Source organism: Nelumbo lutea, chromosome 7 (genome assembly GCF_056320005.1).
Source record: "Nelumbo lutea isolate HS-2025 chromosome 7, American lotus-T2T, whole genome shotgun sequence".
Taxonomy (NCBI): Eukaryota; Viridiplantae; Streptophyta; class Magnoliopsida; order Proteales; family Nelumbonaceae; genus Nelumbo; species Nelumbo lutea.
The window spans coordinates 47,798,893-47,821,759 of NC_142690.1; the positions used below are offsets into that span (position 1 = coordinate 47,798,893).

Genomic DNA, 22,867 nt, shown 5'->3' on the forward strand with positions numbered 1-22,867 from the left:
ATTTTTAAATTATCGTTAAGCATAGGATTTTTAATGAAATTATAATTAAGTAGAATATATTTCTTCATAAAACCATTAGAATATATTAATTTAATGTATATACACCTCATTGAGGTCTTATATTTAGTGTTATTGATGTATTTTTATTATTTATTAAAGTATTTATAGTGTTTTTAAGCGTATCTATACATATATTATTTTTTCTCTGATACACATAATTATCCAAGGCATATCCCAATATGTTTCTTAAAATTGGTTTTCTGATACATTTGACATTTCCAATACTTTGAACTTTGAATAAGCATGATTGATGATAGAACTTGTAACAATGAGGTAGGGGCTTTTTAGGAATGATATACCTAAGATCTACCAAATATAATCTATTAAAATGTAACATTACTTATAAGAACTTATTGAAAAGAATTTCCTTAGTACAAATATTACAGTGCAAATACAAGGTTAATACCGTATAATTTTCATTCTTGCAAACTGTGCCTAATTTACATTGCTTCAAGTGATTTACATGGTCATACGCACGCTTGGTCGCCTACTACATGCATTGGCAGTATATTATGATCCCATGGTGTGTCTCCTCTCGAGGCCTCGTTTTTCCCCAACAAGAAATTAGTACATTAGAAGCCAGTGTGATACCCCTCTCCCCAATAAAAAAATGAAAGAAATAAATAAATATAAGAAAAATCACATAATAATAATACTCCACACCAGCTGCCAACAATGTGCCATGCCGTGTATCATTCCAGAGATCCAGGAAATATCAAGAGCATGACCACCAGAGCAAGAACCCAAATGTAACCAATGGTTATTCTACAGAAATTACCCAACAAATATCTTGTAGCCCCATGAATCTTCTTTTAGTGAAACAAACAGAAACATCTTCCAGTTACCACATCAACCAGAGCGACGTTTTGGCTTCCTGCGTCTACCAAGTAGTTTTAACATGTTGTCCGTGACATCAGGTGGGGATTCATCATCATCATCCCTCTTGTCAGAAGTGTGTGTCAGCCAGGCCAATGCCTCTATAGCAGCATCCCTCTCTGCAAGCTGCTTGTTTTTCTTGGGCTTTCCCACAAACTGCATACCTTTGAACTCTACCAGGGCCCTGAACTCATTAGTCTTGAGATGCTTCGTTTTGTATTTTGGAGGGCTATGACCAGCCCTCATCAATAAAGTCTGAAGCAAGCTTTTTGGGTTGCTCCCATCCTTGGTATAACTGCTGTTATTTTGGCTGTTTTCGTTAGAGTCCCTGGCCTTCCTGTATTCACGACCAAAAATAAATCTACCTTCACATTGGTCTCCTGATACCAACTCCTGAACAGCAAGCATAAGGTACTTGCCTTCCTTGTGAATGTCAAGGCTTGGATTTTGCAGCTGCATCATAGCAAGGCAGGTAAAATTTAATACTTCAAGTAGTGTCAATTATATATTTAGATGGATACTCCCGAGCCAAAGTAACACCTAATGTCAACACATTTTCTGTGGACACATATGCATTAAATGCTGACGCTACTAACTGCCGAGGTCATAAATAATTTGAGTTGATTATGCACATTCTGAAACAAGTAAAGAACACATGGGGAAATAATCAGTTTTCCAATTCCTACAGAAATTTCAGAATATTTGGGCGATAATGTATTGGTATAGTTTTAGTTATTTATTTATTTTTTGGTTGTAGGTGTCTTACGAAAAGGGCTTTGTTTTTTCTAGAATTCATTTCTGTTTTAAAATTACTCTTTATGGTCATTTTTAGAGTAAGTATTTATAGTAAAATTGCAATTCCCCTAATAAGAATTTTAACTCAGTTGATCATTTTTAGTAATTCCCCTAATTATTGTTTTTAGTAAAATTGTAATTTAATAGTTTTGCTAATTTGACATTTCTTTACATTAAGTAGGTTTTGCAGGATTAGTGAATTGTTATTAGAGTTGCTTAGAAGTTAAGAGACCTTATTTGAGTATACTTACGAATTTGTCTTAGCTTTGAAGTAGTTAGTGTAAGAGAGCCGAGCAAGGTTATTTTAGTCTTTCTGCTCTTAATAAGTTGTGTTTCATCTTTTGTTTTACTTTTCAGTTACTTGTCCCATACTAAAGTAGGGGCTTAATAGTCTTTGTATTTTCCTTGCAAACATATATAAATATCAGATTGGCTGGGTGGGAGAATATTCTCTCCAATTCAGACTATTATTTCTTCTCTCTTCTCCTCCACTTCTTTCTTTCTTTTCCTTTTGACCTAGGACTGCAACTAGCAAGAACCAAACTAATAAAACATGGTATTAGAGCACTAAAAAGGAAAGAGAAGGCTGCAAATTCTACTTCTTGGAAGATTGCGATCAGTCCTTTTCTGTCTTTTTTCTATCCTTTTTTAGGTTGCTACGTGAGAGGGGTATAGGAGGCTATGACAACTCTATTTCGGTGAGCCTGTTGACTGCTTATGAGTGACAGCCCTAGTAGTTGTGTAGTGGTTTCATCAACAGGCTTTCAGTGAGCCTGTGCTGCGTGGTGGTTTAAGCCCTCTATTGAGAAGTTTCAAGAGGGTTTTCTCCATCAGTTGACGGTGTTAATGGTGATTGAGGCTGCGACTAAGGTTACTATGATGAAGAAAGTTGCTGAATGCATCTAGGGTACTGTTACACATGCTTTCCCTTGCTATGTGGACTGAAAGGTGCTGCTAGGTGGGCAAGTAAACCCTGTAATGCCTAGGTATTAGAACCTTTTACTTGTGACTGTTGGTTCTATGAGCTAGTAGTTGAATAACTGTGGTGGTTTTGGTAGTTTTTTGAGTGGATAGCATTATGGCAACCACAAGAGAAGGTAGTGGAAATAAAAAATCAATTGTTATGAATCCCCTTGATTACTAAATGTGCAAATTATATCAATTAAACTAAATAGTGAAAATTATGTGCCATGGGTCAAGTTGATAGAGTTTTTTTCTTAGAGCCAAGGAGGCGAAGCGTGTGAAAGACAATAAACCCTTGGCTGAATCTCAAGGGTATAGTGAGTGAGAGCAAGAAGATGCACAAATTGTGATTTATGACATTGGTTGTGGAATAGTATGGAACCCAAAATAAGTGTAAAGTTTATGTTTTTAAATACAGCGAAGGAGAAATGGGATCATATTAAAAAACTTTACTGCGGTCAAAACAACATTCCAAGAGCATATCAACTATAGCAAGAATATTTCAAATTGCAACAGGGAAATCAGTGTCTTGAAGAGCACCATACTAGTATGAAAAATCTCATAAACGAAATGTATACTATCCCTAACCTCGTATGTTAAAATTTAGCAACAACAAAGGGATCATCTTGATGTGACCAGATTCTTATTGGCCATGAAGTCAGAGTATGAGCTGGTTAGAGCACAAATATTGGGTGGTTCTGCTCTGCCCTCTTGCGGAGGCGTTTGCTTGATTTTGTTGGATTTCTCCTGGACCTACATAAAATGCTACTAGTTTTGATAGTGGAGTTCAAGTAGGCCATGGGGGTCTTATGTTTAGCCGTGGTAATGGAAATAGTGGAGGTCAGGATACAAGGGGAGGTTGTGGTAGAGGGCACAGTAATGGTCCTAGGAAATGCAAATACTATGGTATGGAGGGCATACTATTAACCATTGTTTAGAAAACCAGACTGGACCAGCTGGTCAAACTGGTTAAACCATGACCTGGCCCTTTGGCCAGTTTGGTGACTTTGGTCAAACACTTGAAACCATAATTCATGAAAACCAGCCGGTTTAATTGGAAAACCAGTTAACAGGTCCCAGTTTTATGAAACCACCAGGGCTATAACATGAATTGAAACTTCAAAATGTTGATAACAAGACTTGAGCCTAAGACCTCTTATTTATGTGTATTATCTTGTTACCATTAAACAATTTCTTTATTTGCATTTATTTGTGTCTCTTTAATGTATTTATTGCTTTAGTACACAAGTATTCTGAAGAAAACGTGGGTTAAGAGGCTTGAACCCTAGTCATTTATTTTACAAACTTAAAAACAAACCATTTATCCACCACATGCAAGTGCAATAATGTTTGTGAAATATATTATGTGTAGTACTTATATATGTATATGCCATATCATTATGATTCAACCTTCGGTTTGACTGTGACTGAACCTCTAACCCATGAAACTTGCCCTTTTCCAACTTTATGTCCATTTTGGTTCCTTGCACAATGATATTAACTTTTGTTATGATCTACATGGCCCACCTTCTACATGGGCCAACCATGTTGTGACTAGTGTTGGTGAAGTAGGAAATAGTCAGGAAGCTGATCAAACACCTTGAAAATCTATAATTTCTAAGGAGATGATGAGTGTTCCACATAATGAATATAGTAGGTTCCTCAAGACTACCTCAAACTGCCATTTGTGGTGGCTTCCGACATCCAAACCTTCCCTTTCCCAATCCTCCACATCACAAAATATTACCCTAGCCAATGGTTCTTCCTCTCCCACTTGTGGTGTGGGTAATGTTACTTTGCACCTCTTATCTTTATCATTTATTTTATATGTACCTAAATTTCCATTTAACCATATGTCTATTCAAGGATTGACCAAGTCTCTTAATAGTTTTATCACTTTTTACCCTTCTTTTGTTTTTTCAAGATCTGAAGACAAGGATGAAGATTGGTGGAGGGCATGAAACTAGTGGATTATATTATCTTGATGGTGGTGGCACGAAAGTAGCACTTCAATCCTCCCTTTCCTCTCTAGTGGTGTCATGGAGTGAATTCGTTTTAATGACACATCATCACCACATAGATGATTATGCTAGCATCTTGTTTGGTAGGTTGATCAGGTATAAATGTTTGACTAATTCTTATCTTGGATTATGTGAAACACACTTTCAAAGGAGACATTGCTTCGGCGTTTCTATTGTTGAATTGCACTTTGTGCCTACAAAGCGCAACATATTGTTCCCGATTTTTAATGCATAAGTGCAATAGACACACAACACCACAATACCAACCATCAACCTTATTGCTTTCCCTCTTTGTGGACCATAACATTTGGAGTTTCATCATCAGATGTGCACATTCACAACCATAAGGGATAAAGAAACAAAAAAGAACTAACGGGAAAGACATAATAGGAGAAAGGGGTTATAAGGCATTGAAAGGGTTAGCATGAGAGAAAGAGTTCATTGTGGGGATGGACAAGTGGATATTTCCCATCATATATTTATTAATAATTTTTCTATTCATCAATTTTGTTCATTTTCTTTTGACGTTTTTGTATATATAGAAATGAAGGGACGTCTCTTTTGTGTTGGTGGATTTTAATGGGAGGATTAATTAGGTGGCATGTATGGGTGATTTTTAGGATGATGCTTGATGTACTACAACATGAACCGTTTCAATTAAGGTTTCTTTTTCAAAATACATTTTGCCCCTAAAAGATTTTGAGATGAAGGAGCAAATTCTGTCCGATAAAAATTCCAGAAAGTTAGACCCCATTCACACTTTTATTAGTACTAGTAAACATGTAAGTGCATTTGCACGTTGCGGTATCTCTAAGACAAAACTACTTATAATTCATGGACAGTTTTTGGTCAGTTATAAGTGGGCAGTTTCTGGAGAGATATAAGTGAACAGTTTCTAAAATGAGAGTAAAGGACATATATGCCCTCTTTACGCCCATTGTATGTTTAGACAAGAGGGATAGAAAACGTCCAATGAAAAATCCAGAATGAAGGAACATTCACTCTTTTATTAGTATAGATAAATGAGTGTTCCCAAACTTGGAGTGATGCTATACTTACAACTTCTGTTCTCATTAGTTGGACACTCACATTCATTCTTGATGGTCATTCTTGGTATGGCCGGGTAGTCTCTAAACAAAGTAAGTCTCAAAGAGTACAACTGACAACAACAAGAATGGTATTGCAACATCTATGAAATTGATGCAACAAGTTACACTATCCTCTTGGTTTTGCAACTCATCAAGGTAGTGGCACTAGCCTCTACACACATAGAGAACAGTAAGGATTTTAGGGTCTCTCTGGCTCGAAAACAAAACCAACAAGAGAGAAGGGATAAATGCTCGAAGGCTAAACTCGTTACTCTATCACACAATTACATGTGTGAGCTTACCACTCTCTCTCCCAGTAAACATGATGTAGGGTGCAAGTGGGTGTACACTGTTAAATATTTACCAGATGGTAGAGTGAAGCATTTGAAAGCTTGATTGATTGCTAATAGTTGTATGGAGTGGACTATATAAAAAACTTATCTCTTATTGCCGAAATTGGTTCAATTCATGTTTTGATACTGGTAGTAGCTATATATGGCTGGCTACTATTTTAGCTTGACATAGAAATGCCTTCTTACTTGATGATCTTATTAAGTCTATATGGAACAACCACCAAGGTTTATTGCTCAGGGGGAGGATTAAAAGTGTATATGTTAAAGAAGACAATTTATGGGCTGAAACCGTCTCTGCATGCTTGGTTTGGCATTAGATTTTGGTATGACATAGTATTAGATTGATTGTTCAATATTTAACTATGAATCTGAAACTAAAAATATTTTGTTGGTAGTATATGTAGACGACATTATTAAAACCGGTAGTGACAAGTTGAGGATTGACAAATTTAAGGCCTTTCCACAATATCAGTTTCAAACAAAAGATCTTGACAAGTTGAAGTATTTATTGGGTATTGAAGTAGTGAGGTCGAAGCATAGCATCAATTTGTGTCAAAGGAAGTATGTTCTTGACTTATTAGAAGAGAGAGGGCTATTAGATGCCAAATCAACTAAAACACCCATGAAACCGAATGTTAAATTTACCATTGATGTAGGTGAACAATCTGACGACCCTAGAAGGTATAGAAGGTTAGTGGATAGGTTAAGGTATCTAACATTTACCCGACTGGATATCTTTTTTTTTGATCAATTTACCCAACTGGATATCTCCTTTATAGTTAGCGTAGTTATCCAGTTTATGCAGAATCCACAGGTTCTTCATTGGGATGCAGTCCTCAGAATTGTGTCGTACTTGAAGGGAGCACTAGGTGGTGAGTTTTTGTACAAGTTAGGAAGGAGTCTTGAAAGGAAGGTTGGATCGATGTAGATTGGGTCCACTTAGTATTTGATAGAAGATCCACCATAGAGTATTGTACCTTCCTTGGAGGAAATTTATTGACATGGAAGAGTAAGAAGCAGACAATTGTAGAAAGAAGTAGTGCTGAACTGATTATAGAGCCATGACACATACTGCATGTGAGTTAGTGTGGTTGAAAAACCTCTGATAGGAGATAGGGTACTTGGTGAATAGTCTTATGAGATTGTATTGTGACAATCAAACCATGATCCACATTCATCTAATCATGTCTTTCATGAGAGGACAAAGTACATAGAGGTTGTTTGTCGCTTTATAAGGGAAAAGGTCCTTGGTGAAGTGATAAGCACAAAGCATGTGAGCTTGGGAAATTAGTGGGCAAGTTTGTTTACAAATGGGTTGAGTCGAGTAAGAGTGGATTGCATATGTGACAAGCCGGGACTATATGGCATATACTCTATCTTGAGGAGGAGTGTTAGAGTCAGCATATCGGGGTTATTTTAGTCTTTTTATTCTTATTTATTAAGTTTTGTTGTCTCTTTTTCTCTCTAGTTCAGGCTGTTATTTCTTTTCTCTATTTTTCTCCTCTTTTTTATCTATTTTCCTTTTGAGCTAGGATTGCAGCTAGAAAAAAATGGACTAAGCTCTTACTTGTGAGTAAGAGTGATTTTCCTTTTTCTCTCTTTCTATATTTTATTCCTAAAGGTGCAATATTTTTTCTCTTTCTTCCCCTTGTCTTCTTTATTCAGGTCCCTGGTCCATCTTTTCCCACCATGTTTACACCAGTAGCACTTCTCTTTTCCTTGCTACATTAATTTCATATTACAATGGAGCCTCAAAGTTTGTTAGTCATGGAGAACAATGAATTCTTGATAAGTTTCCTATGTTCACTACAAGAATATGAAGCTCAATTTAGAAGGTTTTGTAAATTATATACTTCACTTTGTGTCATATTTTCATATGGTCTCATAAAAAGTAGTTTCAAATGATAAAAATGGACTTTCCATCCTCTAGCCTAGTAGGCATAGGTTTACCTCCATCAAAAGGCTGATTCATTTAGATCGGCATGAGGGTCAACCTACATTGCATTGCCAGATCCATGATGTATGTTTGAAACGGGTTGACCACCTTACTTCTCTCATGGTACAATCTTCTTCCTTCTGAGCCTTCCTTTCGTTTCAATCCATGGAGAGAGTACCAAGCCTTTATTTATTTACTTTTGGTTGTATAGAATTTCAGTCTTTAGAGAAAGTAATGAAGATCTAATGCAATTTAGTTAAATTTGATTTAGATTTAACTGCAATGAAGCATAAAATTAAGATTTTCCATTTTTCTTGGACTTGGTTGAAACATTGTTGGAAACTCATGTGAAACCAGTGTGCACTATAAACTAAATGAGTTTCAACTCACCTTCCTGTAGATAAGCTTATCAAGTTCATCCTTAAGGTTCCAATAACAATCTGCCAAACTAGGATCCATGAAGAAATCAATATAGCCATCCAGCATTTTCAAATGTCCAGCCTGAAATACAAGGTCCAGTTAGTCCCAAAGTTACCCCAGTTCAAATCATTCCACACACAAGCACAAATAAAAAAAGGAGAAATGTTCACCAGCATAAGAAATTACCATAATGCCCCGGTTAAGAGTACCACCAAAAAGTATCACTATTGAGTCAGACACACCAGTGGAATCTCGTATAAAGACAGTATTGACCCTAACTTTCTCACCAAATACCAGCCATGGGTATGTGATTGTCTGATAGCGTGCATTCACAGAATTCTGGTGTAGATTTCATGCTCCATGTCAGTTAATAAAATAACAAGAATATTAAGATTAAGAATACAATGTTACCAACAAATAGTGAAAAAATCAGAACAAATTTATAGAACAGGAAATGTTGATGCAATTTCATGCTATTTGCCATATAAATAGGACCAACTACTCCATATGATCTTGCACAGTTCTTATACAACAGATGATCCATTGATTTAGACTGTCAGCATTGAGTGCAACATTGCATTAGAGATTGCCCTGTAGGACCTTGGGGGTTGATCCTGTTGGAAGGAGTGAACTACTTATTTATGCTTGTTAGTGGGTTAGTGGATTGTTTTTTTATTTCCTAGTTTTGTTTATTCTTTAGTTATGGGCCTGATATTATGGGCAGCGCCTCTTTTTAATTTTTATTAAGTGTTATAACTGCTGCTGCCTTATTAGGTGTAGATCTGTAATTTTACAATTTATTACTAAAAATATAAAAGATGGTGTCTCAATTGAGCCCTGCGATTTGTTACCCTCCATTCCACTTCTCTCTCTTCTTGCTTATTTTCTTCTACTGAAACTTCTTGGTATCAGAGCCTAGTTTCAATCAAGGCACACCATCTCATGCAGTCTTAGTCTAGCTGGCTACATGAGATAGTCAGAGAACTAGAGCAATTAAAGTCTTGTGGTCTGGTTTGGTTGCTTTTGTAGAATTGTTGTTGTTGACCAAGTGTTTGGATTGGAGAAAGTCCTGAAAGTCAGGAAAAAACAAGAGAATCAAGTTAGATTGTGGTTTTCAGAGTGCTCAATTTTGGGTCAAATACCTAGTCTGGTTGTGGTTTTCAGGGTTTTCAGAGTTTTCAGAGAATGTTATTTGAATATAATAGAGATCAACTGCTGCTGTTGTCATTTTGGGAAGCCTAGAGAGATTGACAGCTTGTTTTTTCTCTCTCTTGGGATCTTGGAAGTGGTCCCGTGATAGGAGGTTGCATTTGGGTCTATTCTATTTGGCCAAACTTCTGTTGTTGAGATTTATTTGAGTCTAATTGAGAGATTGAGCAGTGGTTGGACACTTGGACTGATTCCATTTCTCCTAGAGAGATTGATTTCTACCTTTCCTTTCTTTCCAGCCTGGTGATAGCTTTGAGATAAGCTGAATTAGTTGGCTGTATCTGTGCTCTTTCTTTGATATTGGCTGTTGTTAATCTATTGGAAATTAAGAATAATATTGTATTTGTAATAAATGGAGACATTTGGTGAGGACCATAAGCAAGGTATTGATACCTATGGTAACCCAGGAACAATGGGTAAGCTCTTTGCTTCTCAAATAACTAGTGTTAGGTTTAACATAAGCAATTATCTCCACTGGTCATAGGCTAATTGTCAGTGCAGTTCGAACAAGAGACAATCAACATATTTGAGGTGTCTCTAATAAGTAGGGGTGTTCACATTAAATGTCATACCTACCAAACTGGCCTGACCCAACCCGAGTTGGTCGGTTTTTCAAAACCACTGGTTGGTTTCGGTTTGTGTGAGAAAATAAACCAGCAATTTGGTTCAGTTAAATGAACCGAACCGGTCCTGTATGTTTAAGTAATTACTAATTAGTTGCTACCCTGTATATTAAATGTTGATATATTTTATTTGTGTCTTGTTTGAACTTTGAAAAAAAATTGGTTATTTATGATAAAAACTAAAAACGTAAAACCAATACAAATATAATACAATGGTACAATATTTAATTCAGTTTTGTATAAACTAAAATATATATTGACAATAAGCTCTTTGCTTCTCAAATAACCAGTGTTAGGTTTAACACAAGCAATTATCTCCACTGGTCATAGGCTAATTGTCAGTGCAGTTCGAACAAGTGACAATGAACATATTTGAGGTGTCTCTAATAAGTAGGGGTGTTCACATTAAATGTCATACCAACCAAACTGGCCTGACCCAACCCGAGTTGGTCGGTTTTTCAAAACCACTGGTTGGTTCGGTTTGTGTGAGAAAATAAACCAGCAATTTGGTTCAGTTAAATGAACCGAACCGGTCCTGTATGTTTAAGTAATTACTAATTAGTTGCTACCCTGTATATTAAATGTTGATATATTTTATTTGTGTCTTGTTTGAACTTTGAAAAAAAATTGGTTATTTATGATAAAAACTAAAAACGTAAAACCAATACAAATATAATACAATGGTACAATATATATATATATATATATAACTGAACCTTCATGTTTGCTGAGGAAGAAAAATCTCATTTTTCTTTCCCCTTATCTTTTCTTACCTTCCCTTTCCTTTCCTTTTCTTTCTTTCTCTTTCTTTTTTTTTTTTTTTTTCTTTTTTTGTCTTTTTACTGAGGTGTACAAGAGGCACATGAGGCGTACACCTCTAGCACACCACATGAAAAAAGTGTATGAGCTCAGAGGTGTCAGCGCCTCTGGCATATGCCTCAGGGCATTTTGGGGGCACCTTGCCTGAAGGCGCGCTCCAGAAGTACGCCTTCTAAAACACATGTATATGCAACTGGAAATTACTGCTCACTGAACCTAAACCATAATTCTCTAATCTAATTAAATGTTGGCTCATATGGACTTACTGCATAGAGTAAAACTTGACCATCATCCATCGTTTTGAAAGACATTGAAGACTCTCTGTGCTGCAAAAGAAAGGAAAAAGTTGCTCATATGTCATCTCAAGTAAGAACTTATAAGATTAAATGTCAAAAGAATCAAATGAATTACCAAATAATCCCTTACCAGAACTGATGCTATACCAGGAAATAAGCCAGAACAGATGATAGCACGAACCAATGACTGATTGTGGCTCAAACTATTATTTGTTCTAGCATCTGGAGCTAATAAACCAGCATCTTTTAGAATAAAGCTAAATTGCTTCCGGAGAGAGTGAATAGCCTGAAGAGTTTGTGCTGAAAGAAAATTCCTATAGCAATACTCGTATGCAGATCCTTCCCTTTCTGCATCCTTCCAACCTTCATATGCACGGACAAGTGCCATATGATCACTGTAGTCCTTTGCAGAAAATCTTGATTTTGCCGTTCCTGCTAACTGAACAAAAGCAACAGAAGAACAATACTCCTTAATGGGGGCCCTGAAAGTAATCTATCATAAGCTTACAAGCCCTGGGACAAATGCAGGGAGAAGGAACAACTATCATCATCCAATCTATCCATTCTTTTTGACAGTCACAAAGAGAACAATCCATGAAGTGATGTTTAGATCACACGGTGAGGATGGTAGCAGAGTGCTATAATCAACATAACAAATGTTCAGGCACAACCAAATATAGTTATGAAGGTGCTAAGGCAAACCTAGTCAACAAGGAAGCACCCCATCCTGCACTCACCTAGGCACCCGCCTAGTTTTTTCTAGGCAATGGCTTTCAGGAAAAAAAAAAGAAATACATGGCTTTTCCTACTTGAAGTAGCAATTACATTAACTAACAATTGATTAAGACCAAATTAAAAAAAAAATAGCAGGCTAATAAACAAATAAAGGCGTAACAAAAAGTTAATATCAAATGGAAAAATAAAGTAAACCTAACAGACAGACGGAGAACTTATCATAGATCTGGAAAAGCACAAATAATCATGAACTCATTTGGATCTGATGTAATGAAAAAAAGGCTTGAGCCCTTATTCTGCTCTATGTTAGAAAGATGCAAAGAAGTGGGACTTTCTTATCTACTAAGAATGTATCTTTATAGGGTTACTTCGATATCTACTAACAATGTTTGCTGCCATTGTCAAGTGTTAACTAGCTCCCAATGAGTCAATGGACGATCAAACTGATTACATCATTACTTAGTCAATGAATGCTTATAATGCAGCTGCCTAGGTTGGCTACATGAATACTGTCTCACTATTCTGATCTGTTTTATGCCATATCCATTGCTAAATTATGAGCACTTAAATCATTTCTTACTGAATCGACTCACATCACGTCCTTTTTGATCTACCCCAGCCTTTCCAGCCCCTTAACTTGCAGCGGATCACTTCTTACAGGTGCTGTCAATGGTCTTAGTAGACGTTCAAGACTGCTATCAGCCTTGAACCCTAATAGATTTCAGGTTCGAAAATAGAAGAAAAAGTATAGAGAAGAGAGGAGAAAGAGAAGAGAGAGCAGTAGAACACAAGGGTTGAAAGGAGGGACAGAATCTTAATGTTCTGCGGCCGCCACTTCTATTTATTATTTATAGGTTATGCTAATTACATGGAAGGACATATCTGCCCTTAGTATTTACATAACAAATAGAACACAATTAAACTGAAATAAACAACAACTGAAATAACAAATTGACCACCAGATAACCCTAGGACGACTAGAACACATTCTACCCTACGAACACAGTGGGACCATAGCTGTGGGGCCCACATCAGTGTTCTCTACACTCCCCCTCAAGTTGGAAATAAATGCTTATCATTCCCAACTTGGATAGATCCACCTCTAGCTTCTTCCTTGGTATGGCTTTGGTGAGGATATCTGCTAGCTGCATGTTGGATGTGATGTACGGGAGACACTTCTTGTGATGAGACCCTCTCACGTACAAAATGTCGATCAACTTCAATATGTTTAGTTCTGTCATGCTACACCGGATTGTGTGCTATATTAATAGCCACTTGATTATCACAATACAACATCAGGGGCATCTCATACTCAATACCCAATTCCTCAAGTAGTGATCTCAGCCATAGAATTTCATCCACTCCATTAGCCATTGACCTGTATTCAGCTTCAGAACTAGATCGGGTGACAACAATCTGTTTTTTACTCCTCCAAGAGACAAGGTTACCTCCCACAAGGGCACAATATCCAGAGGTAGACCTTCTGTCATCAACACTCAATCTGCATCCATATAAACCTCCACCTTCATGTGGTTATTGTTCTTGAACAGTATACCTCTACCTGGGCATCTCTTCAAGTATGCTAATATTCTTTCTACTGCAAGAAGATGTGTGGTTCTAGGAGAACGCATGTACTGGTTGACAACACTAACTGCATAACTGATATCTGGACGAGTGATGTAGAGATATAGGAGCTCTCCCACTAATCGCTGGAACATAACCTTGTCTTCAAGAGGCTCCCCACTCTCTGCACTAATCCTGTGGCTCAGTTCAATGGGTGTATTCGCAGGCTTGACACCTAAATTTCCAATTTCCGCCAACAGATCTAGAACATATTTCCTCTGAGAGACAAAGATCCCCTATTTAGAACTAGCAACCTCAATACCCAAAAAATACCGAAGTGCACCAAGATCTTTCACCTCAAACTCTTGATGAAGGGCTGTTTGAGGGACTCAATCTCATGGCTATCATTTCCTGTCACCACAATATCATCAACATATACTGCAAGTAGTGTCAGAGAGGACTCCACCCTCTTGATGAATAGGGTATGATCTGACTGGGCCTGTACTGTTAGACAATTTTGTATGCCCTTAGCTTCAATCAAAATGATGTACTTTATGATTTTATTGTAAATGAATAAAGTGCATATTTGATTCATGTTCCCTTGGTATGTTTCTGTGTAATACCCTTAAACTGGACACTTAATGAGACTCGTGTTAGTTTAGAATGTTCACAGCCAGTGGGTCGGTCTGGGGAGACCAATCCTGACAAGGCTGACACTGTGGTGCCACCAAGTCGGTTGGGGTGGCTTGTCTCAGCTACCAGGGTGAGACCCTAGGCACATACGGTGTGGGATTAATTGAATCTTTGAACTGGACCAGATTTCCAGTATTGCCCTGGACCTTGGAGATTGATGGGCAAAACTAAAAAGTTACACCCGACCCCTTGACTCGATTATGATACTGCACTACGTGTCGGATTGGGCTGTCTTTGATGTACCAATCAGTGAGATCCTTAGCGGGGGTCAAAACCTGGGTATGATGAGACAATCTGAGAATTCATCTGAGTGGGTGATCATAGTGACAGGATCAGCCCCTTTGTCGGACAAAGGTAATGATCGGGGGTGCACTCTCACTAATGGAAACCAAGACTGCCGGCAACCGATTTCAATTGTTGAAATTTGTTTTGCAAAATATATTTTATATGAGATAAAAAGTATATATATATATATTATGGTTTCGAAATGTTTGCAAATAGGTTTTAATTCCCGGGATCCATACATTGAGAGAGTGCAACACTGTTCCTTGCAGTCGAGGGAGAGGTCCTCTCTTGTCGGGCAGTGTATGATCATTATGGGCTGAGAGGTTAAGTGTAAGACCATTGACGATAATACCTGATGGGCTAATCTTGCATCTGCCCACAGTTCCTGGGTGTTACAAGGTGGCTTGGCCCAGGGACCACTTAGGGTAAGTGTTGGGCCCATAGAGCCCATTTTGATGGGTTTCAGGGGGTGCACTGTCCATAACAGTGTATTCGGCCAGGCCTTGTAACAAAGGTTGGGCTGAACCCATGTGGCTGATGTGTAGATCAATGTTTGGGTCCCACGCCATACAAGGAAGCCCAACTGGGCAACAGTTTGGAAGGCTTAATGAATACATAACCCTAAATGGGCCTTAAGCCCATTTCGAACTGGGCTAATTTGATTAGTCTTTAAGGGGCGGATTCTGAGATAAGATCAGCTAATAGGATTGGGCCCACACCCTATCCACTTAGAGAGTCCAAGATCTAAATGAGATTTAGATTTGGAAACTTCCTAATTAGATTAGGAGTTGGTTGATCTAATCCATAGATAAGATAAGGATTATCCCTTATCTTAAAGGGACTTCTAATCCAGATATGATTTGGGTTAGCAACTCCTAATGGGATTAGGAGCTGATCCCTTTAAGTCTATAAAAGGAAGAGGGGGCAGCAGCCTTTAGACATCACATACAACACAACAGACAACCAACAGTCTTGTCTTCAGAGCTGAGATCACAGAAGAAAGAATTCTGCACCCTGCAAATTCTCTTTAGCCGCCTCCTTCTTGCAGCCGCCGCCTATAGCAGTTCGATCTCCATTCCTTGGGAGAAATCAAGATTGGATCTTGATTCCAATCTTTTGGAGAAAAGATTGGTAGGAGTTGTATTCACAAGCCATCCAGGTGATTCTTGGGAAGAATCAGGTTCTTAAGAAGGACACTGCTGATTCTGCTCCACCTTGCACTGCGCCATCTTCAGTGGGAGTAGATTTTGGTTTCTACCTTGGGCGTTAACACCTCCATTGAGAGATTATTTCTCTGTATCAGGTATTATCTCTCTCTCCTCCTTTTGGTTCAGATCTGAATCAGTTTATGGTTCAAGAATGATCATTGAAAATATGATTTTCTAAATAGGGAATTCGATTCCCAGTTGAAGGGAAAGAAAATTTTTTGCAATTCGCCCCCTTTATTCCACAATCTTGGGCATCCATGTGATGGATTTCCTATTCCTTCAGTGGTATCAGAGCCATGGTTCAAATCTTGAACCATTCTGTTTCAGATTTGGACCTACGCAAATAGGGAGAAGGCGTTCTACCTAATTTGCACAGATATGGGTTTTGGGAAATTTGTTCCCAAAACAGATGGGCAAATAATCTGAAAGTAATTTTAAATAAATCTGATTATTATTTAGAATAGTTCTTTATAATTTTCTTGATTTATGGGCTGTTGGTACAAGAGGAGATCGAAATCTTGGTTTGCGCAGGGAGAACTGCAAGATTTGCAGTTTATTGAATTTATTTATTACATTTGGTCTGTAAATAATTTTTTATTTTTAGACTCAATGTATAGGCATTCGATCTGATGTAGTAATTAATAGAAATAGGATTTCTATTTATTTTTATTTCTAGATCGAAGATGGCGGTGCAGAGAAGGAGATTTCGCAGATGGGAGATTCGCTATCTGCGATTTGCAGTTTGAGAAACTGCAATCTGTGATCTAACCTTTGTTTTGCAGGATGGAGTGTGCGAACAGCCCTGATTAACGATTTTTTTTTCTTTTATCAGTTATTTAATTTCAGATTATTTTCTTGAATTAAGCATTTAATTAAAAATCAAACCCTAGACCCATTCGAACCAAGATTGGTTCAAACTGTTTGGACCAAATCTAGGGTTTAATCAAGGCTGAAAGTCGGCCCTAATTTTCCCACTAATGGGCCTGAGGATTGATATTTAATTAAATGGTTAATTCGGCCCAGCCTATAAAGGCCCAGTTTTAAATAGTTAAAACTGCAAAAAGCACAGTTTAAAGGATAAAGCTATATGAGCCGAACTGGGTAACCCTAATTCAGCCCATATACCTAGATAATATTAATGGGCTTCCAACGGGCTTTACAGATAATTAATTGACTGGATCAATTTATCCCTGCATGAGATGTATGGATGTGTGATGTGCTGCGTACATGGGCCATAAGTGCTTGGCCCATGCTCATTCAACAGTGGCTCTTGCGCACACCATGGCTGAATGCACATCATTGCCATGGTGTCCCTTTTGGTCATTGGATGACCTCCCTCAGTGGTGGGCCCCACACCTCATCAAGAGGTTACGTGCAGAACCCTGGCCGATTAAAGGCCCACCGAAATCTGACTTTATGAAAGTCAGTGGGAGCCACTATGGTTTGACCAAAATCAAACTAGGGCGTAATTATTTGTTCCCTCCAGCTAATATGAGTGCAAGTGATAGGGAGATTCATATGATGAACTCTTTACAGGCCTTCCATCATTAGCATGAGGATGGGTCCTTCAGTAATGAGGAAACGCACCAGAAAATGGGCTATCCATTTGCTGTTGGGCTTGTCTGAGTGTTTCATAAGATGATAAGGGCGTCATAGACCGATGTGGGAGGGGCTTCACCAGAAAATGGGAACTCTCTCACGGTACCTTGGCGTTCACGAATATGATGGGTAAGCACTCACTGGACAGAAAGGTTTACCTGAAAACGGCTCTGAACCTTGTCTGACAGAGGCCAAAGGGAAAACTCATATGATGAGTGGATATGATCCTTCACAGAAAGATGGTGGGGTTATGCAGCTGAAACAGTTGGCTCCATGCACCCTATGTGATTTCCCACATTTCCAGAGACAACCCGTAGTCTCCGTCACTGAGAAAGGAGGGAAATCTCAAAGATGAATAAATGGAAATGGATCGTAGATTAAAAGCCATATCTATGAAATGAACATGAATCAAATTAGGTTGTGGACTGATGTTTGCTCTTTTATCAGAAAATGGCAAACGGATCTTTTGCAAAGCTTCTTGATGGCAACAAGCTTAAGGGCCCAAACTACGCCGACTGGTACAGGAACCTTATGCTGGTCCTAACTTCAAAAAAGCTGGACAAAGTGGCAAAGAATCCTGCCCCGGAGCGTCAGGGAGACAGGGCTTCTGAGGCCCGAAGGAGAGACTTTCTGGAATGGGAGGAGAAAAACTCCCTAGCCCGATGTTACATCATCGCCTCCTTGGACAACCCGATACAGAGGCAGTTCGATCAGATCGAACTTGCCAATGACATATTGGACAGCCTGAGGACGATGTATGAAGAGCAGAATCGTTCTACTCGGCAAAAGGTTTTGAAGCAGTTCATGACCACTCAAATGTCCAAGGGCCAACAAGTTCACGACCATTGTCTTCGGATGATGGGTTACATCAACGAACTGGAGGCTCTTGGATCCGGGCTGGACCTCGCAACCTAGATAGACGCTATCCTTAATTCTTTGCCTCCTTCCTTTAATCCGTTCATCATGAATTATAACATGAACAAGCTGAATGTCAGCTTGCAAGAGCTCAGCAATATGTTGCAGAGAGCTGAAGAACCGATTAAAAAGAATGAGCCTGTAGCTATGCTTGTTGAAGCTAGCAAAACGGGCAAGAGAAAGAGGAAGGCAAAGAAGCCTCAGAAGAAAGCCATTAAGAGCAAAAGGCAGAAGAAAGACAAAGCATCGGATGTTTGTCACTTCTGCAAAAAGACCGACCACTGGAAGAGGAATTGTCCTGCCTACCTGGAATCCAAGAAAAGTAATTTCGAAACTTGTGTTATAGAAACCAATTTATTGGTAGCTTCTGCGTCCTGGTGTATTGACTCCGGGGCTTCAACTCATGCGTGTAACTCACTGCAGGGGTTCAAGGTAAGCAGAAGGCTGAGTGAAGGAGAAGTCACTCTCTACTTGGGGACAACTGCAACTGTTGTAGCCGCGACAATAGGAACCGTGGAGTTAATTTTTAGAGAAGGAAAAGTTGTACTGAAAGATTGTCTTTATGTACAAAACTTGAGAAGAAATTTGATTTCTGTTTCAAAACTGTGTGCAGATGGTTATTCTGTCTTCTTTAGTAATATGATTACTATTAAAAGAAATAGCAGATTCATCGCATACGGGGAACTGGAGAACGGTCTCTATGTTCTACATCCATCTCTAGAAACTAACATAATCAAAACTACATTGGCTGAAATCCTCAAGAAGAGAGCCCGTGATACAGTTAATCCCACGTGTCTGTGGCATTACCGACTTGGCCACATCGGTGTTGACCGAATCACAAGGTTGGTAAAGGATGGTCCTTTGGATTTTCTAACTATAGAAGATCTTCCCACCTGTGAGCCTTGCCTACAAGGCAAGATGACGAAACGGACATTTGACGGTAAGCCTGAAAGATCTACAGGCACACTTGACCTAATACATACTGATGTATGTGGTCCCCTGAGTGTTAGGACAAGGAATCAACACGTGTATTTCATCACCTTCACAGATGATTTCTCACGATATGGTTACATGTACCTAATGAGACACAAGTCTGAATCCTTTGAAAAGTTCAAAGAGTTTAGACAAGAGGTCGAGAAACAGTTGGGGAGAGGAATTAAAGCCCTTCGATCTGATCGAGGTGGCGAGTATCTCTCTGACGAGTTTAGGGACTACTTAAAGGACAATGGGATAGTATCACAATTAGCTCCTCCTGTTACACCACAACTTAACGGTGTTTCAGAGAGGAGGAATAGGACCTTATTGGATATGGTCCGATCACTTCTCATACACTCAGAGTTACCCACATCCTTTTGGGGTTACGCATTAGAGACTGCGATTTACGTGCTGAATCGGGTTCCAACCAAATCGGTTCCGAACACTCCATTTGAACTTTGGACCGGAAAGAAACCAAGTGTCAGACACTTGAAGATTTGAGGTTGTCCAGCACACGTTAAAAGAACGAGTGCAGACAAGTTGGAATCCAAGACCAGCCGTTGGCTATTTGTAGGCTACCCAAAAGGCTCTGTAGGTTACCTTTTCTATGACCCAAGTGAGCAAAAAGTGTTCTGCAGTCGAAATGCCTAGTTCTTGGAGACCGATTATATCCTGGACATCCATCGTCAGGGAAATTGTTCTTGATGAGGAGAGCTCAGGAGCAGTTGGAGATGACCCACAAGTTCCAAGCAGTGACCAACCTAGAAGATCCACTCGGGTATCCAGGCCACCAGTCCGTTATGGTTATGACCAGGATAGTTACCTGGTAGAAACCTTGACTAGTGAGGAGGATCCCGTGACTTACGCGGAAGCTATATTGGACATAGATTCCTAGAAGTGGGTGGAGGCCATGAGAGCAGAGATGGACTCAATGGAGACCAATGGAGTCTGGACTCTAATTGATCCGTCCTCCGGGGTAAAAGCAATCGGTTGCAAATGGATTTACAAGAGGAAGAAGGGCCCCGATGGTAGGGTTGAGACCTTCAAAGCTCGTTTGGTGGCGAAAGGGTACACTCAAAAAGAGGGCATCGATTATGAGGAAACTTTTTCGCCGGTGGCCATGCTTAAATCCATTAGGATCCTCCTACTTGTAGCAGCATACCATGATTATGAGATTTGGCAAATGGATGTCAAAACAGCATTCCTGAATGGAGATCTTATTGAAGATATCTATATGCAGCAGCCGCAAGGCTTCATAGCTGCGGGTCAGGAAAACATGGTATGTAAACTTAATAGATCCATTTATGGACTAAAGCAAGCTTCTAGAAGTTGGAACATCCGTTTTGACTCTGCCGTCAAATCGTTTGACTTCGACAGAATCCAAATGAACCCTGTGTTTACAGGAAGTACAGTGGAGATAAGGTTAACTTCTTGGTTCTGTATGTAGATGACATTCTGCTCATTGGGAATGATGTAGGAATGTTGACTACGGTGAAAGTATGGCTTCCACAGCAATTCTCCATGAAAGATCTTGGAGAGGCCTCCTATATACTGGGTCTTCGACTCTATAGAGTTAGATCGAAGCGGATAATAGGATTATCCCAATCTGCCTACATTGACAAAATAGTCAAAAGATACAGCATGGAGATGATGGCATGAAAGACATTCCCTATGCCTCTGCCGTAGGGAGCATCATGTATGCCATGCTGTGCACTCGCCCTGACATTGCTCAGGCAGTGAGTGTAGTAAACAGATTTCAAGCCAACCCAGGGTAGGAGCACTGGACTGCTATGAAAAACATATTTAAGTACCTTCGAAGGACAAAAGAGTTTTGTCTTGTATTCGATGGTAGCTCACTACAGATCCAAGGGTATACAGATGCCGATTTCCAGTCAGATCCAGATGATAGAAAGTCTACATCTGGATATGTTTTCACGATAGGATCGTGTGTTGTTTCCTGGATGTCAGCAAACAGGGGTCCTAAGTAGCAAATTAACAGTCCACAACCCAAGCCGAATGCATTGCCGTAAGCGAGGCTGCCTTATGAATGAAGGTGTTCATTCCTGGATTTAGAATTCAGCACATCACCCATTCCACTGTTGTATGACAACACTGGACCTATGGGAGCATGATGTTAAGAGGTAGCATCAGTGGAGAATGTGGTAGACCCATTGACTAAGCCACTGACACAGAAAGTGTTTATGAAACACGTGGAAAGCATGGGACTCCGACTAGTACCTGATTGGACCTAAGTGCAAGAGGGAGCTGTTAGACAATTTTGTATGCCCTTAGCTTCAATCAAAATGATGTACTTTATGATTTTATTGTAAATGAATAAAAGTGCATATTTGATTCATGTTCCCTTGGTATGTTTCTGTGTAATACCCTTAAACTGGACACTTAATGAGACTCGTGTTAGTTTAGAATGTTCACAGCCAGTGGGTCGGTCTGGGGGGACCTATCCTGACAAGGCTGACACTGTGGTGCCACCAAGTCGGTTGGGGTGGCTTGTCTCAGCTACCAGGATGAGACCCTAGGCACATACAGTGTGGGATTAATTGAATCTTTGAACTGGACCAGATTTCCAGTATTGCCCTGGACCTTGGAGATTGATGGGCAAAACTGAAAAGTTACACCCGACCCCTTGACTCGATTATGATACTGCACTAGGTGTCGGATTAGGCTGTTTTTGATGTACCAATCAGTGAGATCCTTAGCGGGGGTCAAAACCTGGGTATGTTGGGACAGTCTAAGAATTCATCTGAGTGGGTGATCATAGTGACAGGATCAGCCCCTTTGTCGGATAAAGGTAATGATCGGGGATGCACTCTCACTAATGGAAACCAAGACTGCCGGCAGCCGATTTCAATCGTTGAAATTTGTTTTGCAAAATATATTTTATATGAGATAAAAAGTATATATATATATATATATATATATATATATATTATGGTTTCGAAATGTTTGCAAATAGGTTTTAATTCCCGGGATCCATACATTGAGAGAGTGCAACACTGTTCCTTGCAGCCGAGGGAGAGGTCCTCTCTTGTCGGGCAGTGTATGATCATTATGGGTTGAGAGGTTAAGTGTAAGACCATTGAGGATAATACCTGATGGGCTAATCTTGCATCTGCCCACAGTCCCTGGGTGTTACAAGGTGGCTTGGCCCAGGGACCACTTAGGGTAAGTGTTGGGCCCATAGAGCCCATTTTGATGGGTTTCAGGGGGTGCACTGTCCATAACAGTGTATTCGGCCAGGCCTTGTAACAAAGGTTGGGCTGAACCCATGTGGCTGATGTGTAGATCAATGTTTGGGTCCCACGCCATATAAGGAAGCCCAACTGGGCAGCAGTTTGGAAGGCTTAATGATAACCAAACTTCCCAAGGGCTAGTCTGAATCTATCGAACCAAGCTCTAGGTGACTGGTTCAAACCA

At 39.3% G+C, this 22,867-nt stretch overlaps 1 protein-coding gene across 3 annotated transcripts in view; it reads right to left on the reverse strand.

Annotated features, from left to right (window-relative positions):
- Window positions 1-410: 410 nt before the first annotated feature.
- The window catches only part of ABO6 (DEA(D/H)-box RNA helicase family protein), a 116,910-nt gene continuing 94,453 nt past the window's right edge, over window positions 411-22,867 (reverse strand). For all 3 annotated transcript variants that reach the window (XM_088955476.1, XM_088955477.1, XM_088955478.1), the window contains 5 exons: window positions 11,590-11,898; window positions 11,430-11,489; window positions 8,699-8,851; window positions 8,483-8,593; window positions 411-1,389 (listed from right to left, as the gene is read on the reverse strand). In XM_088955476.1, coding sequence (XP_088811602.1) covers window positions 910-1,389; window positions 8,483-8,593; window positions 8,699-8,851; window positions 11,430-11,489; window positions 11,590-11,898 — 1,113 coding nt within the window. In that variant the 3' untranslated portion in view covers window positions 411-909. The remainder of the gene's footprint in view (window positions 1,390-8,482; window positions 8,594-8,698; window positions 8,852-11,429; window positions 11,490-11,589; window positions 11,899-22,867) is intronic.